We start from the raw sequence: 24,331 nt of genomic DNA on the forward strand, positions 1-24,331 counted from the left end.
TCAAAACAATTATCAATACATAGACCGATACGAGTGCCCCTGTATTAATTTTACACGAAAATAACTGCATATTGATTGAAAAAAACGACAAACGCATATATGCGCCCTTAGTCCAGGCCGATGATTTAGAGAAAACATAAATGCGGCCTTAGGCTACACGGATGACTTACGCCAAACGCATATATGCGTCCATAGAGTTCTAAGGGTTAACAAAGCTTACATTTAAGAAATTGTTAAAAGTGCAACTGTTGTACGAGTCGTCGCCACAAGACTCAATTTCATACGCATAAAATGCACTTTGTCATATAAAATGGAAATACTATTTAGTGGGGAATGGAAGTGAATCACAATGTTTTCTCTTTAGTCATACTGTTTGTTCCTGTCTATGAGCGTGCACGGGCGCGGCTAGCGTAGTGTGGAGGTGTACAGAGTTTTTGGAACTGACCGAACCGACTGGGGTGACTGACTCGACCTTCGCGGAGATGCCTTTTTCTGTAGCGTTTGCGAGGACAGTCTTAAGAAAGGAAAAGATGAAATTCTCTTGGATGTGTGTGTGTGTGGTGGGGGGGAGAAAGGAAAGGTCTGTGCGAGTCGAGGTATGCGAAAGTTCGGATAATTGTTTTATTGGGAGCAGTTTCAAGAGGGTTTTTGAGGATTAGCGAAGGACGAGAGTTCTGACGCACATTCGGTGTTTATTAGGGCTGTCGTAAAGGAAAAGCTTACGAGAGAGGATTAGGAAGGCAAACGTTTGATTGGCCGCGCTCAGGTAGCGGATGAGCAGTGACGAGCGATGCTACGGCCCACAACTATAAGTCAGAGAAATTATTTTATGTTTACGGTTAAAATAGCTTCGAGTGCAAAGGATTAAAATGAATTATATCCTTCTCTGTAAATAAATTCTTGAATAAATTCACTCATCACGAATGAGTGTACCTGAATATTACTCGTTACCAAAGAAAATCTTAACGAGTATCATTAAAGCAGGATTTACAGAACGTTATACCCCGGGCTGAACGGAAAGGAAGACAAAACAACAGGCTTTTGGCGCTTAACGTGTTAACAATGAAAGCATTGTCGGCCAAATGGCCAGCGTAATTTTCACTGTTTTTGTACAGAATTTGAACAACTTCGACGCGTTGTTGGAGCACGTAACGTTCCATTTTTTATTCACGTATCCGTAGTTTTCGCTTGTCAACTGTCGAAACGTGACAACAAATTGTTCGACGGACGGCAAAATAACGAGTTATACAAAATGAAACCTCTAATTGGAAGAGACCCTTTATACTGCTGCTCTTCTTCCTCCTCTTGTATCCCCGGCAGAGCTTTCCATTCTTCGAACCGTACAACCATTCGGCCGACCTTATCGCGCCTTTGAATTTACCGCGACCGAGCCCGATAGAGGAACACGAGATAATCATTCCCCAACAACTCCATATTTCATCCGACGCGGAACAGTCGTGCGCCCGCGACGCCCACCGATTTCCGGCAAACTACATATATACGCGGTGCCGTCGTTCCTTTTTGCTTTTTCGAAGAAAAGGCAAACACGTTGTCGAGGAGTTGTTGAAACGCGCGACAAATGGAAAGATGGCACAGCGTTGCGAGGGAAAAACCGACTCGACTCCCATCGTCCACTCGGCGAGCTGTTTTCCCCGTTTATCAATTTCGATTCGTTCGTTATCAAACACGTCCGCGCGCGAACAGGTTTCCCGATGTGTGGGTTAAACTGATGATTCAAGCGCGCAATAAACGTCATACCCCACGCGTATTCGACGGGACATTACGGAGGCCTTTCCGGATATGTCCAGCAATTATTCCGTTATATTTTCGCGGTCGGTCCCGGACCTCGAAACGCGATAACGAGAGCTTCTCCGCTGGAAATTAGAGCCGTGCGAAAACTCGAGAAAATGAAATCTTCCTTGAAAATTATCTTATTATTATTATATTTATTATTGATATTTATTATTATTATATTATTGATATTATATATATTTATTTATTTATTATTGATATATTTGATATTTATTATTGATATTTATTATTATTATATTTATTATTGAGGATATGCTCGACTCGAATATTTCGATTAAACCGAATACTCGAAAAAACCTAGTCGCCCGGATGGAATCGAATATTGGAAAGAAATCGAGCACATCCTAACGGAACCGGGAAGCTTGAAAGAATCGAGAAAGGGAAGAGAAATTGAAAGAAACTGAACACTCCGAAGAGCTCTTAATGAACAAAGTCTGCGTTTATTATCTGCACATACTTTTATTGATACCGTTATCATTATTACATATATGTATTATATAATAACATCTTAAGAAGTTAATGCATAAGATAACTGAGTGCACTATTTCATGTCCTACTTCATATCGAACAACTTTTATCGAAACATTCTTTTCATATATAATAATACATGCGCGGTGCTTCAACAATCTGTTCTTAAATTAATCGGTTTTTGTATCTTAGGATGTATGAACACGTACACTGTGTGCATGTGTGATCTATACGGAAATGAGCGCCGTAAACTGCAGACTTCGATCATTCGGAGCTCTTCGAAGTGTTCAGTTTCTTTCGAACCGCTCGATTCATTCGAGCCACTCGTTCCTGTCGGAGCGACTCGGTTTCTTTCGTGTACGTACTCGGGGTTTATTCGATCGATCGGTTTAGTCGAGTATTCGGATCGCATCGGAAACCGTGTCCGCGACTCGCCTCGAATCGCGATTACTTGAATGTTCGAGCATCGGAACACCTCTGCCGGAAAATAACGCGAGTTCCTGGCGCTTACGTTGGGCCGGAATCAATTATCTCCGCTGGGAACGCGGAAGAGCGAGAGAGAGAGAGAAATCGGTAGAATTTGTACCGTTAGCCGGTACAAAAATTCGACTCGCCCCGGAGAAAAAGTTTCGCCCCGGAAAAACACGAGAGTCTGTTACTTGCACGAATCTCCCCAATCTCTAAATTACAGTTTCGCGTAACTTTCCCCATTTGCAAGTTACGCGAGCAAACCGCCTCCCCCCTCACCCACCCCCATCGCCATCCTATTTTCACGGGGAAAAATCTCTGCCCCGGCTACCCTATCGGTTCGTTTTCTTCTCCGTTTCTAGGGCTCCTTCTTCGCAGACGCCGCTCGCTCGTCCCTCGATCTCGCGGTTCGCGAATTTCAATGGACCGAAAGATTCGCTAAAATCCGAAAACGATTCTCGGTGGCCCCTACCATGGTCGGCGGGGAATACCGTCGGCCCCGATTTCGGAGTTTTCCCGATTTTCAGTTCGTACCGAGGTACGAAGCGCAGGGGGAGAAAAAAAGAAGACAAGGAGTAGTCGGCCGACGGGTTGCCTCGGAGCCGAGGCCGAAATTCGATACGTCGCGCGTGAAGGATTTCCGATATTAACTCATAAATTCCAACGTTTCAATAATGCGAGCCCGCCCGCCCGCTCGCGCGCTCGCGTCAGCGTTACGCGGAAATTCTGTCAATTTCCTTCCGATATTGAACCGAATTCCGGCGGCCGTTGTGTTTCGCATTTCGCGTTTCTCGTTTCTCGTTTCGCTTTTCGCGGGCTCTTCCGCCCCGATGTTTGCGCGCGAGTTCCGACCGATTCCGCGCGCCGCTTTCTCATCCTGTTAGAGGTTTTTCGCGGGTCAAAGGTACGGACCGGCAAGACCTAATTTCTCGCGCGTCGATAACAGTCACCGGAGATACGTTATCGTACCAATTGGACAGGCGGACAGACCGCGCCTCGAACGGAGAGAGAGGAGCCCCTCGTGGTCCTCCGGAGACCCAACCGATCCGAGATTAATCCTCGGAAGACCGAGCAACTTCCCCGAGTCCGCGGCCATTTATTTCCGATACCGAACTCCGGACACTTGCAACGATAACTCACTTTTTTTCAATATCCTGACCGCGTTTGCCTTTCGTTGACGAACTATGTATAGTAATGTCTCCATTACTGACGCTCAGGTTGTCCACAAATATGGACAATTTGGGAAGCGGAGATACGATTGTTCGAGCCTTGTGCTTTGTTTTTATAGTTATAAGTTGTCAACGATTATAAAAAGGAGTCGCAAGGCTCGGATAATCGTATCTCCTCTTCAAAAATTGTCCATTTCTGTACGCAACCTGAGCGTCAGTAAGGGAGACATTACTGTACAGTAACTGACGCCCAGATTGACCACAAAAATGGACAATTTAGGAAGCGGAGATACGAATATTCGAGCCTTGCGGTTTATTTTTATAGTTATATATTGTCCACAATTATAAAAACGAGCCGCGAGGCTCGAATAATCGTATCTGCTCTTCTCAAATTGTCCATTTCTGTACACAACCTGAGCGTCAGTAAGGGAGACATTACTGTACAGTAATGCAGATACGATTATTACTGTACAGTAATGTCTCCCTAATTGACGCTCGGATTGTCCAGAAAAATGGACAATTCGGGAAGAGAAGATACAATTATTCGAGCCTTTTGGCAAAATTTTGTCTCGCTCAAAAGTCTTGAACAATCGCATCTCCTCTGCCCAAATTGTCCATTTTTCTGCGCAATCTGACCGTCGGTAAGGGAGACATTGCTGTATACTGAATCGCGTGCCTTCCTTCTCGATCAGGATTTTTTCACTGTCTTATCCTTCTCCCGGTTTCGTACTTCCACGTGTATGTCGGATTGCCGCAAACCTTGACGGAAATCTGTGAAATAATTGATGCGAAAATGATATGGAACGACGTCGATTCCGCGTGTCCAATGTCCGCGGCTCGACCGGAACGGATCAATTTCTTTTCTTCTGTTCTCCCGTTCGCTTCTATTCTTCTCGAGGATTGATAGCGCCAGTCCGCGGTCGCTAATTATTTCTGCGCTCGATGCTCGAACAGAGAGGCTGTGTTTCCCGTGCTATTTCAACGGCTCGACCATCGAGCAAGAAGGAAAGAATCGTCGAGCCTAGCCAAGGCTGATCGAGGCGAAACTTCCGGAATACTTGGCCGCCTAAGTATTGCACCGGAAGCTGCGTTGGCTGCATGGGAATGTTGTTTTTTTACGCGTCGATATCACGGGTCAGGTTTGCCGGGACCGGTTTTCCAAAGTATTATCGACTCCCAGGATCTTTTGGCCGGCCGTTGCTTGCTACTGCTGACTACTGCTGGCCGGAAACCATTCTCCGCCTTTTCCCTCTTCCTTTCGCCGAACATTCCTTCGGGCAAGCTCTCGTCGACTGGTCTAGTTGCGAAGGGGACTGAAAGCACGATTCTCAAAGCTTTCCTCCTCGGAGCTTCGTTTCTCTCTCTCCCTCTTTTTTTCTCTTCGTCTTCGACATCGCTTCTCTTCGGGTCTTTAACGCTGGAACTACAGCAAATTCTCCCTAATTGACGGTCAGCTTGGGAACAAAATGATTAATGTAGGAAAAGGAGGTTCGAATAATCGTATCCCCTCTTCCTTAGCTGTCCAATCTTGTTTGCAAGCTGAGCGACAATTGGGGAGGATTTATTGCATTGGCGGAAAACGAAATGACCCGGTTCGGGATTTTTATTTTCTAACGAATCAGAAATTTCTCTTGTAGCCTTCGTGAAAAGCCAGGTAAAGGTTGTAAGCGCGAAGGAGAAAGAGAGGGAGAGAGAGAAAGGGTCCAAGGAAGGTAAAGGACTTGGCTCTGCGAATCGTGGAAGTAGTTTAAGGAAACCTTGAAGCGGGTCGGTTCGCATCCCGCTAGGGCTGCTCGAAGTACTTTTCCTGCGAAAGTATCGCGAACGGTCGTGCCGTCAGGGTGATGCAGGACGAAGCAGAACGAAGCAGGGTCTTGCGCTCTCGTGCAAACGCTCGGCGACCCTTTTATTTGTATTTAATCGACTGCTCACCGATTCACCGTACGATTTTCCAGGGGCTTGAAGCGACATTGAGTGACAGCAAAAAGAAGTACGGCGACAAGGTGAATGCACTTCTGTCCGCCTGGGAGCATGTCACCAATTTCATTCCTGGGGCAACGCCAGAGGCCACCCAGTCTCTCATAGAATGGGCTCACAAGTGAGTACTAGCGTCGATCGACGTTTCTCCCGTATCATCGAACAACCAACGCAATTATCCTCCTGTCCGGGATTCTATCGTCCTCTGTCCCTCCTCGCCCACCCCTTTCTCCTCCCGCTCCTCCTGCTCCGTTGTTATTCTTCGCGTTCGAGCAATCACGCGGCAAGCCGATTCTTCGATTTGTTCGCGTCCGCGTTCATGTTTACGTCGCGTTTACACAAAATCGCAAGACGCTCGTCTTGTTTCTTTATTTTCGTCGCAAAGACTGCTTCGGGTTAAAGCATAGAAGGCAGAAGAAACTCTTCTGTCTTCGAGTCATCGTGTCGATCGAGGTGGGACACCACCCTAAGGCGTTAAGAAAGAGGTAAAATTAGGGAACTTTTTGTTGTAGGTAATTACTGAACTCTGAGGATTTTATGCATTTATGTCGAAATTGGATAGCTATCATTTAAGATATTATACAGATTAAAATATTATATAATTTTAAAATGTCGATCTATTATTTTTTATCTATTAAAAGGATCAATGAAAGAATGAACTTCTGTTATTTAGTCTCTATTCCTTGCAGTTCATGTAAACAATGTCTATTCTGCATAAAAATCCGCTGTCTAGTTAATTACTAAATGAAAGATTTAGTCTTTCTAAGAGGATACGAATGTAACTTTCAGCTTTGCTTTCCGATTCTTCAAAAGTAAAGATCGTACAATATTGTGAAGTTATTCGTTGTTTCCAAAGTCTGAATTAAAGTTATTTTGTTAATACATAAACTAGTTTGAAGAAAAAGCAGCTTCTTTATCCCGAACAATCAACTTTAAATGCTTATAAAATCTCCATAAAATTTGAACAATTTTTAAGATAACTTCTCACTCTGATAAAACACGATTTTTAAAATTTGGCCTTCAATCACTAAGTGTTCGAACTTCGAAATATCGCGTTAACGTAACATTCCAAACATTTGAATCTTGAAAAAAATCAAAAAGAAAAAATAGATTCTTTTTTAGAACCGTTAGGATGGTGTCCCCCTTTAACCGAGGACAGGAATACCCCGATACACGTAAAGTAAGCACGCGTTTAATCGCATCTTGGAATCAATTTCCATTTCTCTGTATCGTATCGTGTCGTATCTTGTCGTAACGTTATTCTCGGTGGAATAAATCTGCTCGCGTCGTGCCCGCGTTCGTCGGAGAATAAATAGAAATAGGTACTCGCGATCGACGAGTTAATTATCCGGCGAGGCAGGTTGAATCGTCGTTATATCGCGTCGCCTCGCCTCGCGTCGAACGAGAACGTTGATACACATTTTTGGATCGATTTGTTGCAGACACACGTTGAAATTGGTTCTGCGCGGGGAGTGGCCAAAGTTGTCACCCGCGACAAAGACGCACCTCAGCGTAACATTACAGAGGTGCGCGTCTCACCTGGTGCAACACCCCGCTGCACCCAGGTGCACTGCCCTGATAGCTCTGGTGCACAATCCATGGACTCATCCCGCACTCGACAGCATACTTAACGGCCAACCGGATTCCGAACATGAAGAGGGTACCGTGTGCATCTCGAATTACGATTGTCAAGGACGAAACGTTCGATCCTCAAAACTGCGCTAAATTCTCCCAAATTGTCCCTCAGCGCTTGGAAACAGAAAACGGACACTTTGAGAAGAGGAGATACGATTATTCGCGGCTCGTCTTTTATAGTTGCTGATAATCGGCAACTGTAAGAACGAGAGCCGCGAGGCTCGAATAATCGTATCTCGTCTTCCCAAGTTGTCCATTTTTGTTTCCAAGCTGAGGGACAATTTGGGAGAATTTAGCGCAATTCGAAAACTAAGAAATCATGCAAACGCGACGAACGTTTCGGACACACCGATATGAGCGAGTCTCACGAACGAATGATCTTTTCGAATTTTCCAGAATTCTGCTGTTCGGAGAAAGGCGAACTGTTAACGATGAGGCTGAAAATACTTTGCGAGGACCGCTGCGAGGACATAGCGGTGAACCTCGCCGCCGCTTGCGTACGTTCCCTGCGGCAAAGCGATCGGCTGCGCTCGGTCTCGGATTCTCATCACGTTCATTACATGATCGACGTCTATATCGTTCTATTGTATAAATTGAAACGCACGCAAGATATATTCGCTCAAGTGAGTACCGCCGGAGAGAGCAAGACGGGAGAGAGAGAGAGAGAGAGAGAGAGAGAGAGAGAGAGAGAGAGAGAAAGAGAAAGAATGAAAGAAAGAAGAAAGCCGGGGCTGTTCGGCATCTGCTTCGACTTGGTCGATGGCCCCCTGTGGCTGTCCACAGTCGCTATCGTTCGTTCCGCGGAATCGTGTTACGGTAACGTCTCGATAATTTCGGCAATGTCCATGTCACGCACTAGAAATCGGTATAACAGGTCGTAAGAGATACGCCGGGGTCAAAACGGGTGGGTTACGGTTATCGAGACGCTACCGCAACAACACACACAGATCGAATAGAAACTGCGGAGTTAGTTTCCCAGTTCTAATAAGACCGATTCTTTCCAGTTAAAATTAATGGATCTTAGCGACGGCCTGGAATTGGTCCAGAGGCTCAGCGGCGAAAAACCAACGAAATATGGGACCGCGCGAGTTTGGAGGAATTCGATAAAGGCTGCCGAATTGGTTGCACAATATCTTGTTACCGCGGGGATGGTGCGGCCCGTGCCGGAGACGGGCGCGAACATTCTCGAGCAGATCCTGAACTCCTGGGCGTCGTTGCACTCGAAATTGAAGGACGTCGCCTCCACGTTGCCGGGGATGATACGGAAATTGATCGAACCCGCCGAGAGCGCTCAGCACATTTATATCTTCTGCGCGGTACTCGCGAAACACGTGAGTCTTCCCGTCGACTGAATGAACCTGAACGAGAACGAGGGACGCTCCGAGAGTTTCCTTGGGAACCCTCGTAGCAGCCCTTGATCCTCGACCGATGATCGAACCCTTCTTAAAACGATGTTTCGTTTGCAGTTTGGCGACAGCATAAAACCCCTGGTGATCGAGCTGTATATAAGAGCGTTGACGACGGACATGAATGAGCTGGAGAGTCAGAAAGCGAAGTCGGACAAGGACAAGGTCCGCGAGACGGCGAAGCGGTTGAGCACGCAGTTCTTGAAGCTGGCCGACGTGGTCGGTAGCAACATCGGGATCGCTAGGGAGTGCGTGTTGACGGCGTTCTCGTTGCACCCGACTAGGACCTGCTACGACAGGATCAAGGATATCGCGGTGGCGTGCGGGAAAACGAAGGAGGACAGGCCAAAGTCTGGCGAGGGTGTCGACAAACTGAAGTACGCGTTGGACGGCCATCATTCTAATGGGACTGGGACCGGGCCTGGAACCGAGGCTGAGATCGAGACCGAAGGCGGCGAGAAGAGAGGAGAGACCGCGACGGACTTGACGAGCAAGAAGGGCCTCGATTTCCAGAACGGGCAGGTCAGCAAGACCTTCGAGCGGACCGATCAGCTGCTCAAGAGCCTGCTGACCACCGCGAAGAAAGGCGAGTCCGGGATCCCGACGACTGACAAGTGTCCACTGCACCCGAAGAGAGACACCCTGTCTGGCACGCCGCTAGGCGAGCTCTGCTTCCACTGCGGCGAGTTCACGGGCAACGACATCTCTGGTACCGGAGCTCTCGGCAAGCCGTCCGGGCTCTCCGAGGTGAGCGAGCCGGCGTCCAGGAACATGGAGAGGTCGCTGGACGCGCTGATCCTGATCAAGGGGGACGCGGTCACCGGTTCCGCAAACTACGACGAGAAATCGGTGCCGAACCAGGTGCTCGACGGGCAGAAGCTCGGCTTGTCGCCTCAGCTTTGCGACGACCTGTCCGTGGTTCTCAGCAGTCCCCGTTACCATATGCTCACCTGGGTCCTCGACTGGAAAGAGCTGAACGGCCTCTGCGAGCGGTACTTGGAGAACGCCGAAGAGATGAGGAACACTAACAAGGAGCTGAAGTATCTCAACATCGACTATTCGCAGTTCAAGGACTGGCCCTCGGAGGACGACACCAAGGACATATTCTTTGGGATCGAGAAGGGCTACGAGCAATGGGTCGACCTACCTTCGGACAACTCCGAGCAATTTGGCAGCTTCCAGCCAGCCGGCACTTACAAGAGGTCCTCGACCAGGAGGAGCTTAGACGACACCACCACCACGGACTCGGACAGCGGCAGTATGCTACGGGTGAGGCGAGCGAGCAGGGCGAGGAAGATCCATCGGCTGGAATCGTCCGAGAGCGATTACGACAGCGCCGATCGGAAGTTGAAGCACTTCAGGAATAGCTCCGTTTCCGACAGCGACAGCAACACGCAGGACAGCCAGACGGACAGCTTGGGCAGCGACGGGTGCCGGCTAGAAGCGAAGAAGAAGTCGAGCAAACCGGCTGGTAAGGAGACCAGCAAGAAGCGGTCCAAGTCGACCAAGTTGACCGTCGAGTCTGTCTCGCACTTCCACATGCTGGTGAACGAAAACGTACGGCATGGCAACGCCAACGAGGACGCGAGCGGCTCCGATGTCAGCAGCAACGACATCATCACCCTGTTCTCCGCTGATATGGACGAGGATAAAAGGGAGACGATCAAAGGGTCCGCGTACACGGCTGCCGCGCCGCTGATCATCACCGAGAGAAGAAGCGATCCCGCGGTGCTCAAGTCTCTCAGGATGTTCAGGCCACAGAACACGAAGAAGCCAACCAGAATCTCTCAAATACTGCAAAAAAACCTGTTGAACAAAAGCAAAGATCACAACAACATGGACAACAACGCGAGCAGCGTGAGCAAGTTCGCTCCGATGCTCAGTACGCTGAACCTAAATCCGAAGATCGTGCTGACCCGAGCGGACGAGATCGACAGACGATTAATTCGCTCGAAGAAGCAGCAGCGGTTGAGTACCGGGGACATCACCAGTGAGCTAATGAACATCCAGAAGAACATGCCGTTCCCTCCAAACAAGAACGCGATGTCAACCTATCAGAAGCAGAAGGGAACCGGCGGGACGAACGCGGACAAGTCGGACCTGGCCGCGAGCGAAGGCCGTGGCATAAACTCAAAGTCAGGCCTGGGAAAGAGAAAGTTCGACATTTTGGCAAAAGCTGTCCGAGACTCGGACATCTTAGCGAAGAACGTGCCGGGTATGAATTCGTTGGACATGATGGTGCCGCCGCGGATGCGGCCCACCGTGAACGTGGTGCAGCTCTCCCGAAACATTCCACAGAGCCCGAACTCGGGCTCGGTCAACAGCGGCAACACTCCGCCCCGACCCAACAGAACTCCGAGCGTCGCGGGCAGCATCCAGCTGCCGGGTACGCCCTCGTCGGGGGGTCACGACAGCGGAGTCGGCATGAGCCCGGCAGGCCAGACCCCGCCACCCAGGTCCTCGGCGCTGCCCGATGTCGGCGAAGAGGCCAATCAGCCACCGGACGGCTCGCCGGCCTCCTCGGCCAACGTCTCCGGCCAGCTTGACTCGGACTCCAGTCCGAGGACCGGGCCGATTCTTCGTCGGAATCAGCAGAACCAGTCATCGCCGAAGAAGTCCCTATCCCCGTGTTCAACGGTGACCACCACCACTACCACAACGACCACCGCAAGCTCGACCATCGGCTCAGCCATCGGCTCGGCGACGATCGCATCTGAACAGCTGCAGATCGTCTGCAAGCCGGACGGCACCTACCAGCTAGCATCCGTGAATCCGAACCTGGTCTCCAGCCAGAGGAATGTGCTCAGTCTGCAGAACATGGAGGACGCCGCCACCGGTGGTGGAGGTGTAGGTAGTTTCTCGCGACAGAACCAACACACGGAGAACGCGACTAGAAACACATATGAGAGACTGACCGCGGCCAAAACGAACACAACGCAGTCCGGTCAGAACGCCGGCTTGCCCAAGTTCCAGCAGGCCTTTCGCAAAACCATCTACACCTTGTCGACGGACGCGACGTCCGGTGCGGTGTCCGGGCCTGCGTCTGAGACACTCGTTCAGGCCGCGTCCCCGCAGAAGACCGCGAATCTGTCGAAGGCGGTGCAGACGTCGGTTCCGAGCAGTCAACAGCCGAACGCTGCCGCCGGGATCAACGTGCAGTCGATCGCTAACATTCCGAACGCGTTACAGCTGTCCACCAGCAGGCAAATATTGAACATCGTGCAGAGCTCAACGGCCAGCAACACGACGAACGTTGCCGCGAGCCCCAACACCGCGAATCAGACGCTTACGCAGCTGGTGCAGAACGTCCAGAACGCCTCGCCGGGGGTGATATACACGCACAAAATCCCAGTCACGATATCCACCACGAACCCGAGCCAATTGAATATCATCCCGACGATATCTCACGCGAATTCGATACCGGCCGGCAGGACACCCGTGGTCAAGCTAAACATCATTCGAACATCCGCGCCGCTCCGTCAGCAGAACATCACTGGAGCCATCCAGGCGGTTCTAACGACGCCGAGGTTGCAGCAGCAGCAACAGACACAGCAACAACAACAACAGCAACAACAACAACAGCAACAGTCGCAGCAACAACAACCGCCGACGGTGAGAACGGAGAGTCTGATCGGCTCGCCCATTGAAGTACCGAACCAGGTAAGCTCGACCACGCTCGAGCAACTTCGGGAGTTCGAGAGCGTGTTGGAGCAGGTCAAGGAGAGAAGCACGATCCAGCCGCAGACTCATCAAATGATATCGACTGCGGCGACAACCACCGTGCAGACGCAAACCACCACGCAACAGACCGTGCAAGCTAGTAAGCCACAACAACAACAACAACAGCAGCAACCGCAATCGCAACAACAGCAGCAGCAACAACAACAGCAGCAGCAACAACAACAACAGCAACAGCAACAGGTTTCTGTGAGCGCCCTCGCACAACAGCTGCTGATGCCCACACAGCAGCAACAGCAGCAACAACAGCAGACCAACAACGATTTTGCAAGCAATGGTAGCGCCGTAAACTTTCAGCAGGACATCTTCTCACAAAAGGTCTCGCTGGCGTACGTGAACCAGAGCACCGGCACGGTAGCCGCGAAAACCCCGAACTCGACGCCCGTCGTCGTGGTTACGAGCTATTGTCAACCCGCCGCTTCGCCTGCCCTAAGCGTGACCTCGCAGAGTTCTTCCAGTCCGTGCGTGACACCGGCACCCGCGCCGATACCCTCCGCTGGGAAGACACCACCCACACCGCCGTCCGCGAAAACGGTGAAAAAGTCGGCGCCGAAAACTCTGAAGACAAGCGCGACCAACACGTCGAAGGCTTCGCCGATCCCAAAGCCGCAGCAAAAGCCGCAGGAGGACGAGCAGACCGCGCAAAGGATCTACGCCATCTTGGACGAGTACGCGGAGCAGCTACGGAATTCGCCGGATTTAAACAACAAACCAGCTCCGAGAAGAAGATCGAATCCACCGACAAACCCCAGCCAATCCTCGAAGCGAAAAAAGTCTGGCGCGAACAAGGTGAAGCCGGTCGGCCAGCAAAACTCGGAGCTGAGCCCGAGCACCGACGATCTCGGCCGGACCATGGGCAGTGAGGACTCGTCGAGCGGCGTGGTGCACGTGCAGGACAGCCCTGCCGGGTTCCCGCCCCCCGAAGAGCCGACCGGGAATGTCGCCAGCGTGACGGACGCGAACGCCGAGGTGCGAAACCTGACCAACGACTCGAACGACGGGGTCGAGCTGAACGTCAAGAGGCGAAACCTGATCTTCGCGGAGCCGGGTTCCGGTCAGCCAAGGGCGGTGATCGTTCAGGAAGCCGTGCAAACCGGCTCGGTGAGCGTAAGCGAGGCTCTAGCCTCGGTCACCGGGAAGATGGGCAGTACGGCGGTTCTGGTCCCAGGCACCAACTATATCCTGCCGATGAACCTGATGAAGGGCGCCCAGCAATTCACGATAGTGTCCAGCGGTTCCAAGCTGCTCGCCACCGTGCCCGCCACGGTTCGAACTACCGGGAACACGGGCGTCTCGAACACATTGGTCCTCCAGTCCTTTCTGAATCAGGCGGGCAAGATCATCTCGCAGCCGGCGCAGGTCAAACAGGTGAAGATCCCGACACTGCAGACCTTGTCTGGCAACCAGACGTTGGCTGCCGCGCAGAACGTGCAAGCCGCCTCGGTGGTGATTCCGCAGACGACTGGCACCGGCGGCTCTTTTGCCTCTGAAACAGAAAAAACCGGCATCGTCGGAGACCTCAGCATGGCGAAAAGCGACTCGACGGTCGCAACGGTCGCGACAAGCGTCGAGGCCCCGACGAACGCAATCGTCGTCAACAAAAGCAACTCCGCAATCGGCCTGATACAACGGAATCTGAACGAGGCGTCCGAGAGTCAGCAGATCTGCGGCGTCATCACCAGCAATCCAAACCTCACGCTCCAGAGCGCTAGGCTATTCAATTCGTCGATGCACAAACTGTCGACGTCCGGCGGACTCAAGTCGGACAATGTGGTGTGCCTGACGCCGACCACGGCAGCCATCGCCCACACGCCCGAGAAGAAACCGCCCCAGGAGACACAGGTTTGTTGGCACGAACGCGTTTCACGTAGTCCCCGGCTGCCGAGGAACTGGTCGCACTCTAACACGAGTCAAATTTCAACAGGTTCACAACGACAAGCCCGTGGCCATTCAACCAGGAGCCACGATCGCTCTCGCTTTCGCAAGCCAGTCGGACGTCTCTATGCTGAACGACACCACACAGCAACACCAACATCAACACCAACATCAACACCAACACCAACATCAACACCACCAACACCAGCACCAGCAACAACAGAAAGATGCGAAGGAAGTGGCGTCGACGGACATCATTTCAGGCGGCAAGATCATCTCGCCGAAAACGGTCAAAAGAAAAATCGACGACGCTATGGGTATGTCGTCGGTGAACCTACCGAAAAGCTTGATCGCGTCCAACTCGATCGTTTCTAGCGGCGCGACCTCGTTGCAGAATAACGCGACGATCGGTTAGTGTTTTCCTCTTTTACTTTATGTTTTGTAAGTAGTCGAAGTATCAAGTAGGAAAGTTGTAAAAAAGCGAGTTGTCTTGTAGCCGATTGTGTAGATCGTTTTCGCGTATTCCGCGTTATCTCGTTCTTGCGTTCTTGCGTTCTTACGTTCTTGCGTTCTCGCGATCCGCAAAGATCGCCGGGGATTAACAAGAACTCGTGTCTTGCACAGATTCCATGTCCACGATAGTGACGAGCAAGCAGTCGGGGGGCATCGACAACACAGCCCAGTTTTTGGTGACAGGTGGTCCAAGCAGCTCCGACAGCCAGGAGTCGCCGGTGCAACAGTCGGCCGAAGGTATCGATGTATCTTGCAAGGTCGTCGGAAACGGCCTGCTGTACGGGAACGCGAGGCTGCAGGAAGCTTGGGAGCCGGAGGGCAAAGTGTCGCCGGACACGCCGTGGCGATACGTACCCACTTCGACAAATTCGTTAAACATCGAACCGCTGAACTCACGATACGCCGACAACTCGGAGAACGTGCAGAGCGTGCTACAGATCATCAACAAAGGCCAGGGGATCGAGATGGCGGGCGGGCAGATTTACCAGACGAACACTAAGAAGTACTTCATGAACCACACGCTGGAACCGTTTCAGCAGTACACGAACAAGAGCAACGCGATGAAGACTCCGCTAAATCCGAGGCTGGACCGGGAACTGTTGCAGCAGAAGATGGAAAGAAAAGCGGCGGCGATCGAACGCGAGATGAGGCTACAGAAGAGTCTATCGGAAGAGTGCGAGGACCTGGGCGTGGACGAGCCAAGCACCAGCGATCTGTTCCCCGAGGCGGATCTGCTGTTCGACACGAACCATTCGCCGTCGTTCGATCATTCGTCGCAGGATGCGTCCTGCAGCCAGCCGCTCGGCATGAAGTCGTACAGCGGTTCTTACTTCCGGTCGTTGGACTCGTCGAGCGGCAGCAGAGACGCCAGTCCGGTCGGCGATTTCAAGACTAGCAACGAGCGCAGGAGGAACGCCGGCCAGCGAACCAGATCCTCGAAGGACTCGTCCAAGAGATCGAAGCGAGACAAGGCGGAGGACTTGCACCTCGAGAACCCGGCGAAGCACATGCGACTCACTCTTGACAACTCGAGTCAAGACGAGGCGTCGAATAGCAACTCGGACATTTCGAGGCTGTCGCCGACGCATTTGGGCTCGTTGGAGAACGACTCGCCGAAGGTGCAAGGCCGGGCGAAGGTTGCGTCTCGGAACGGCTCGAAGGAGGGTTCGCCGAGCAGCGTATCCAGCATCCCGTCCAACATGAAGTTGGACATCGACCTGGATTCGGAATCGCTTCCAGCGACGATCAACGTGAACAACGCATCCGCGGCAAGCTCCGGGGACGAGAGCCTGACCTTGCTCAGCGGGAACACGGCCGACGTGACGATACCCTCGCCTCTGTCACCGATGGCCGGCCCGATGCTCTCCACGCACAAGTATACCTACACCAACAAGAAGCGGATCGCCTCGAAGGTAACGAGGATGGACTACCTGTCGTGGGAAAGCCCGATGTCCGAGAGGACGAGATCCAGTAGCGACGAGGAGGACTCCAGCGTGAGCGAATCAATTGGCAGCCAACCGGAGGAGAATGCGCTGAGCAACGGCCTCGACGACAACATTCAGAACTTGAAGTCGCTGGTGGGTGGCGAACGTCGGTGCAGTTATCTTAAGAAAAAAGACAAGCTGCAGGTGAACGCGAGAGTGGTGCTGAACCGAGCCGAACATAAAAGCGGCGGTGGTGGCGGCGGCGGAGGCGGCGGTATAGGCGGTGGCATAGGCGGTGGCATAGGCGGTGGCATAGGCGGTGGTGTAGGCGTAGGGGTTGGCGGTGCTGGCGGAGGCGGTGGTGGTGTTGGGCTGTCGAAACGCATCAAAGCGACCACCGCCGAAATGATCCAGGATTCGGTGATGATCTCCAGCGACAAGGCGAGCGAAGCTTCGGACGACGAGGGCGGAAATATCGCGCTGGTCGAGCCCGATTGTCGAGCCAGGAGGTCAAGCTTGCGTGGCCACGTGAAGAAGGGCTGCGCCTGCTGTAACGGCTCTCCCGAAAGACCGAAGAAAAAGTCGGTGAAGTCCGAACACTCGAAACTCAAGAAAAGGCTGTCCTCGAAGCAGACCGGAAAGAAGAGGTAGTCCTAGCGATCGAAGGCTCGCCGGAGTATCGCGTGCGCCGCCACGATGTTACGCTCATTCCTGCGACGCGCGACTCGGTCCACTCCATCCTTGGAGAAGAGGAGCGAATGCTGGAGATGGAGGAGAAGACGGAAGAGAAGGAAGACGTTTGATCGACCGAACCGAATTAGGGATAGTTTTTGTTCGCGCGACTCGGACGAGACGATGAAACTAAAAATGGCTTGTACATATATACGTAGCTGTGCGAACGCGAAGGTTCTTTGCGGGAGAAATTTTTTCTGATATCCACGTAACTCTCGTTGCGTGTGTGCGGTATGTGTGCGTATGCGAGCGTATGTCTGCGTGTCTGTCTGTCCTCTGTGTATGCATGGGTGCGCGCGCGCGCGCGTGCGTGCGTGCGTGCGTGCGTGTGTTTGCGCGTGCCTATCCCCCGCATAGGCGACAATGTTACTCGCGAGACGATTTTCTTCGTAAATATAAATTCATACCGACAATTTGTTACGTTGGTCGCAAGATGAAAGAGCTTTTTTTGTTATGAGGAGAGAGCGAGAGAAAAAGAAACGGCGAGGAAATGTACGATCTCTGCGAGAATAGATCATCCTTTTACCGCTAGATGTTATTACGATACCTAGGTGTAAGGTGCAGATTATAAATGAATGGCAGACTTAGATTAAATCGTTAAGAATATTAGAGACGCAATCTAGTCAAGAGATAAGGTTTGTGGCGAGGCTTAGGCGCGCTTGGGAGAGAGTAAGAGGGAGAGCAAGGGACAGAGTGAATGGGAAAAGCGAGGGGCGGATCATGAGGTGCACGATTGCGATCCAGAACGAATTGCACGGTTGGCAAATGTAAACGGAGAGCGTGTCCGCGATTGTATAAAGACGATAGAGACATCCCCTCGCAGACTATAAAGAGCCTGAATCTATAAATTCTCTCTACTGTATATCTATCGCGACAAATACTATTCCACGTTCTTACACAGTGTGGTCAGACTGAGTAGACAAAATAGAGTCTACATAGATCTCGTTCGGTGAGGTAACGTAGTAAGACAACACGCATTGAACTTTTGCCTTTCCGCGTAACGCTTCTCGGTACATATAGAACCTTAACTTTATAATTGCGACACCATCCTTGTAAATTGTAGCATCATACCTTTGACGGAAGAAGAAAAGTCGACGGGAGAATCGAATGAATGATCGACGAAACCCGAGAACGGAAGAATTAAACGATATCGTGTGGAGAGATAGACGGGAGATAGGAAAAATCGATGAGATATACATACATATGTATATATATGTATAATATATATATAACATATGATATATAATAATACAATATATATATAATATATTATATACATATGTATGTATACATAAGAAAACAACTTATCTGTCGTATAGGCCGACTATACCTTGTCACGGTGCATGTATAAAAAGAAAAAGTACCCAAAAAACTGTACATTGCGTAGATAATTCATTAAAAGTATAATATTATATCGCTGCACTTTAGTACAAAATCGCTTCACCTTGTTTCAGAATGACAGGTTTATATCATCTTTCGGTGTGTTGTCGTGACGCGTGAGAATGCCTACAATTTCTAATTAAATTACGCTGTCCAACAAATTTTGAGCCCTCGTTTTGCACTCAGATAATCGATAGGCGGAACGTGAATCTGAAAACCGCTTTTCCCAATTGCTTTCGGATTCATAGAGTTTTCCGTTCGATCAGGACATTTTTCAGAGGCTCGACATGTACGTATAGTCCGTGAAAATCGTCGCGTGTAAAAAAAGAAAAGAAAAAGAAAAAAGAAAACTTCGACGAGATCAGCTCGTAAAGAACTCGGGAAGATTTTTTTCGTTCGATTAACCAACCACAGTACCCTGTCGAAGTTGAATTTTTCTGAGACCGAGAATGATGGAGAAAGGCGGCTTTAGGACGCGCGGTTCTGCACACCAAAATCTACAGTAATCACCTTGTGGTCACCGAGAAACGCGAGTTAGCCGTTGGACAGCGTCGTCGAGCAAATGGAGAAAAAAAAAGAAAGAAAAGAAGCAAAAAAGTAAGCGGGCACTTGTGAAGGTTGTGCGCGATTAAGCTACGAGGACGCACGGTGATCAATTTTTCGGGTGTTCATCGTCGGGCATCGTCTATATTCGAGAACTTCGTCGCGTGTGAATAGCGGCTAGAAACTGATTTTTAGTCGGCGCGTTTGATATAATAATTATCCCCCCCGATCGCCGAGGCTGAGCGTTTCCGGGGCTTCGAAAAGTAATGTTCCTGTGAATAATCTCCTTTCGTGATACGAACCAAAGTAACTCCGTTTCGATGGACAAAAGGAAAAAAAAAAGAATAGGAAATAAATGAAACGACGGACGAGCTACCGAAAACGAAAGAGAAAGGAAAGAAGAGTACACGAGATACGCGATTAAGGGAATAGCGTGGGAGGAGAAAGTGGTGTGAGAGAGAGAGAGAGAGAGAGAGAGAGAGAGAGAGAGAGAAGAAAAAGGAGATAGGGGAAACAGGTGTAGGCGAGACTGGCGGAGACGGGCGAGAAATTTCGACCGTCCTTGTCGTCTGTCTGGTGTAAATTGTATTAGTTCAATTGCTTCGCTCTGAACGTGTATCAATGTAAGATATAGATATCTTCTTTCCTCCGTTTGTTTTCCTTTTTTCCATTCTGTCGACGACGATTAGGGAAGAAACTCTACCTCGTGCACGCGTCGATCGTCTTTCTCGTAGTTCTCGTCGCGTTTTTAAACAATTTCTATCGCGAATACGCATCAGTAAAAAAAGAGCGATCGGCCGCTGTTGCTCGAACGATTTCTCTACCTTTTTCACTAGCGAATCATTGGTGCGTGTGTTTACGTGTGTGCGTGTGTGTTGCCTGTCGAAGTTATGTGCTGCACGTGTTTCGGCGAGCATGGGCGCGGAGGCTGGCTCTGACGATCCGAGATCGAATTTTCATAATTGCACCGTATCAAGGCACATTGTTGTTCCCTTCGTTGCGAGATAAATCGCTTCGAATCACGCCCCTTGAAATTCTACGTAAATTGATCAAGAGATCGTCTGGTAAACTCCCCCTCCTCTCTCTCTCTCTCTCTCTCTCTCTCTCTCTCTCTGTCTTTCTCTCTGTCTCTCTTTCTCTCTATCTTCCTCTTTCTTTCTTTCGGGGAATAAATGCTCGCGATTACACAGCTGGCATTGCTCGGGCCCATTCGAGCAGCCGGTTAACTTTTTTACTGAGCGTTTTAGATATTTTTTGATCTACCTCTCCGAGATCAACGTTGATCCCCGCGTGTCGGACCCGAAACGAATGGTGAACGATTTGAACTGGCTGCTAGAAAATTCGACTCGTCCTTATTGCACCGGATAAACAAAACCTCGAAGTTGAATCGATTACCTCCTAAACGCTGGGTCGAAATGGACCCGGGCAACGCCGTCGAAGGGCGAACGAGCGATGCCTCCGCGCGCGTACGCGAAATCGGGTCGTGGAAACATTTTCATGGGAAACGATAGCATAGACCTAAAACGGAACGATCCGATTTCGTTCGAGGAGAGCTCGAGGGGAAAATGAATAACGTGATGAAAACGAAAACACGAGGGGATTCACATTGATCACACGTTTTTTTTCGGTGGTGATCACTGATGATCGCTCGTCGAGGAAAGAAAGCGCTAGCCTGTTCTCGATCGCATCCACGAATCACGTTTATCCTGCGCTTGTCATTTTGTATATAGCGTAACGACACAAGCTCTCTCTCTCTCTCTCTCTCTCTCTCTCTCTCTCTCTCTCTCTCTCTCTCTCTCGGATTCGGCGGGGTTTCAGCGGCCGGAGCCGACAAGAAAGAACAAGACAAGAAATCCAAGTTGTCGCGGTCGTCTTAAACTAATAGTAGGCTCTTATCTTCCTGTACATTTAGAGCGCGAATACGACGGGCGCGGAGACGCAGAGGGTGAGAAATGAGCGTAGGGGGAGAGATACGAGCGAAGGGGGACGGTATTTAATTGGTGTTGCGTACAGCAGCGAACGGTCGGGAAGACCTTTAGAAAAGACGCGTCTGTGTGTAGATGTAAATTTTGTTGAAGAAGCGTTGCACCAAAATAATAATACGTATTTTTTGAAGGAATGGACAAGGAAACGTTTACGTGTAGCTTTTACGTTTAGAGCAACAGCGAGCGAGCGCGCTATAGTGTGAAAGGGAACGAGAAAGAGAGGGGCTTATAAAATGTGTGCGTGTGGAACAAAAAAAAGAAAAAGAAGAAAGATCGAAGAGGAGAAAAATTCGATTGTCGGTGATAGCCTGGCCTTTTTCGCCACCTTTAGTCGTACCAATCGCATTTATAATAGAGGGGTAACCGTAGTCTTCGTAAAAACAACACGTGGGTGGACTTAATTAAGGAGAAACGATGCGAACCTAAACGAAACGCTTAAGAACGAGCCAAGTTTTTCGAAGCTGAGCGCTTTTTTCAGGTACTTAAAACGTAAAAGGTAGCGGGGAAACGAACGGTAACGAGACGGAAACCGAGAAATGACAAAGGGACGGATCGAACGGGTCGGACGGAAACGATTCCAATCGCTTTAACACTGGTTGTTCGAGAGACGATTCACAATATTTTGTATCGTATCGTTTGTTAAGACTACTGTTTTGTTCTCGCTCGAGGCGAAAAAAAGAAACACCCCTTGTTACCAGTATTCGAGAGGACGATATCGCCGTTGCGTCGATCTGATAGCGACGCGAGTAAATTGACGTTGACCGGGGAGGATGACGAACAAATCGGACGAGAAAAATCAGAGGGTGGAGAGAAAGAGGGAAGAGAGAGAGTGTGTGTACTTGTGTGTGCTAGCGTGTGTGTATGCGTGCGTGTGCATGTGTGCGTGGGAGAAAGGGAGAAAGATAAAGGAAAGAAAGAAATACATTTTGAACGAGACAGGGCCGTGCACTGCAAAACGTACATTGATTAAGGATTTTACGCATTGTCGTTTAGCACAAATCAGTTGAAGATCGAGAGATTAAGTAAACTTAATGCGATAGAGGGGGAAGATAGGAACTGGGGCAAACCGGACAAACCAAGGATGAAGGTGTTAGAGAAATTCACAGTAAAAAAAGAGAAAAAAAACGATAACGGAATAACACCGGTACAGTCATGTCCGTAGTTACGAAAGAAACGAACCGCTTCTCCGAACGCGAATATTTCGAATTACAAATATTTCAAGAAGAAGATAAGCGATCGAAGGGAACACATCTTTTCTCTTAGATTTACCAGAAAGTTCGATCGAGTTTAGCAGTCTGTTACCGCACAATTTGAGCTTTTTTTTCAAACAACATTTTTCACGTAACTTGTAACTTCAAACTATAGAGACGTGTACATTTGAAAGTAGTTTAGACAATTTTTATATAATTTACAGTCCCTATAAAACTCTCGTTTTGTTTTTAACAGACAGTTTTCGCAATATAGATTGTTACGTCGTTCAATTTGAAATCATTGTTTATACATTTTTCGAAATCGGCACGTATACTGACGAAACTTCACTTTACAAAGCGGACGGCTCATCCTGGTAAACCTAAGTGGTGGCATGAATTGCACCGTCGATGGAACAAATATCGTGACCGCAAGCAATACCGTTTTTTAAGGAATAGTTTTTATCGCAAGAGATTCGAGTGAGCCGATTTTTATTCGAATTTCTAAAATACAAAAGAATGTAAATGAATGAAAACGATCGAAGGCCTGAACATCAATATTACAGATTTAATTTTGTTAATCGATTTTTTGATCTTATTAATTCCGCGAAATATTTCTGGTAGTTAGCGATGGTGGTTAGAAGATAGATCGTAATCTATATAATTTGTTTATTCCATCGACGGTGGAAGCGAAAGCGTCGGGAAAATCGTGTTGGTTTTCTTCGAAACACTCGATCGGAAAATTGTCAAGATGCTCGAGTCGTCGACCGGTCGCGGTTGTCCAACGAATCGTTTCGTTTCATTTGTAGTAATAACGAGGACCGACATTTACAGGAAAATGTTCGTTTGAACATCGTGCGAAAGATTCCGCGTGAAATTGCTATTGCTATTGCTGGCTTTTCCGTGTGCGATCTTTTCTAAAAAAAATCGTCACGGGACGCGTAATTTTTTAACGAATAGATACGTATTGTAATCGACTGATCGCTCGATCCATGAAAATAGTGTTTTCTGGTTTGTTTGTTCCATCGGTTGATTTCTTTGATCTACGCTACTTTTCATTCTTAACCCTCGGAAGGCGGACGTTTTACTTTTTCGAAAGCATCGTAGGGACGGCGAAGCCCAGGTCTGTAGATGTTGTATTCTTCATCGTACTTCTTCCAATAGAGGCAACCTCGTTACTGAACCGAATAAAAATTAATTACAATTTAAGTTAAGAAGTCGGAGGCTGAGAGAAGGCTGAGAAAACGATGAGAAGTCGTATAAAACGTTCGAGGAAACCCGGGTCGGGATGGACCCGGATCACCGTCGTCTGAGGGTTAAATCGACGACAAAACAGTGCGCGCAACGAAAACGAGAATAAAATCTTTGTAAAACCGTGAATCTCGGATCCCTATCGATAATTGTGTATACTCAGATACCGGAATACTAATTACCAATACCGATGAGCATCGTACATGAATGAGGAGAGCGATATATAACGTTGATACCAACCAGAATTACGAAAACGCTGTTTGTCGAATGGGTAACGCGATTACGATCGTCGGAGGGGAAAGGAATCGAGAGAGAGAAATATTCACAAAAAAGTAACGGGATTAACGGATGTAACCGACGTAGTAGAAGTAATGGAAGTGATGGAATGATGCAAGTGATCGCTTGATCTCGTTGATTTTTATCGATTGCGAAGAAGAATAAACCGAGAAGAAAACAATGCTCCTTGGATATGACTGTACAGCGTATTAACTTGTCCGGAGGTACATATATCGAGAATCCTTTTTCAAGTCGAAGTATTAAGGATTGCATATTGTACATAAACAAGACATATTTTCTATATAAGGGACGTCGCTCGGTAAGGCCGATGGCTCGAAAAAATATTGCAATATTATGATAATTCTTTTAAGCGGTAGGATAGCCTTTAATCGTTTTATGTAATGTAATGATAGAAGAGGGTCTGGCAGAATAAAACTGAAAGTTCTGTATTTAAAATGTGTTCCCCCGTGAGTACGTTTATTTGTTATTCTA

General features: G+C 49.1%; 1 protein-coding gene across 4 annotated transcripts in view; it reads left to right on the forward strand.

Annotated features, from left to right (window-relative positions):
* LOC117229600 (uncharacterized) overlaps positions 1-24,295 on the forward strand; it is an 85,059-nt gene extending 60,764 nt beyond the window's left edge. For 2 of the 4 annotated variants that reach the window (XM_033486176.2, XM_076520147.1), the window contains exons 3-9: positions 5,873-6,015; positions 7,337-7,554; positions 7,926-8,152; positions 8,534-8,860; positions 8,996-14,515; positions 14,598-14,958; positions 15,173-24,295. In XM_033486176.2, the coding sequence (XP_033342067.2) occupies positions 5,873-6,015; positions 7,337-7,554; positions 7,926-8,152; positions 8,534-8,860; positions 8,996-14,515; positions 14,598-14,958; positions 15,173-17,136 (8,760 nt within the window). In that variant the 3' untranslated portion in view covers positions 17,137-24,295. The remainder of the gene's footprint in view (positions 1-5,872; positions 6,016-7,336; positions 7,555-7,925; positions 8,153-8,533; positions 8,861-8,995; positions 14,516-14,597; positions 14,959-15,172) is intronic. The other 2 variants (XM_076520148.1, XM_076520149.1) reach the window with 1 other exon arrangement.
* Positions 24,296-24,331: the final 36 nt, after the last annotated feature.

The sequence above is a fragment of the Megalopta genalis genome, chromosome 3 (assembly GCF_051020955.1).
Source record: "Megalopta genalis isolate 19385.01 chromosome 3, iyMegGena1_principal, whole genome shotgun sequence".
Lineage (NCBI taxonomy): Eukaryota > Metazoa > Arthropoda > Insecta > Hymenoptera > Halictidae > Megalopta > Megalopta genalis.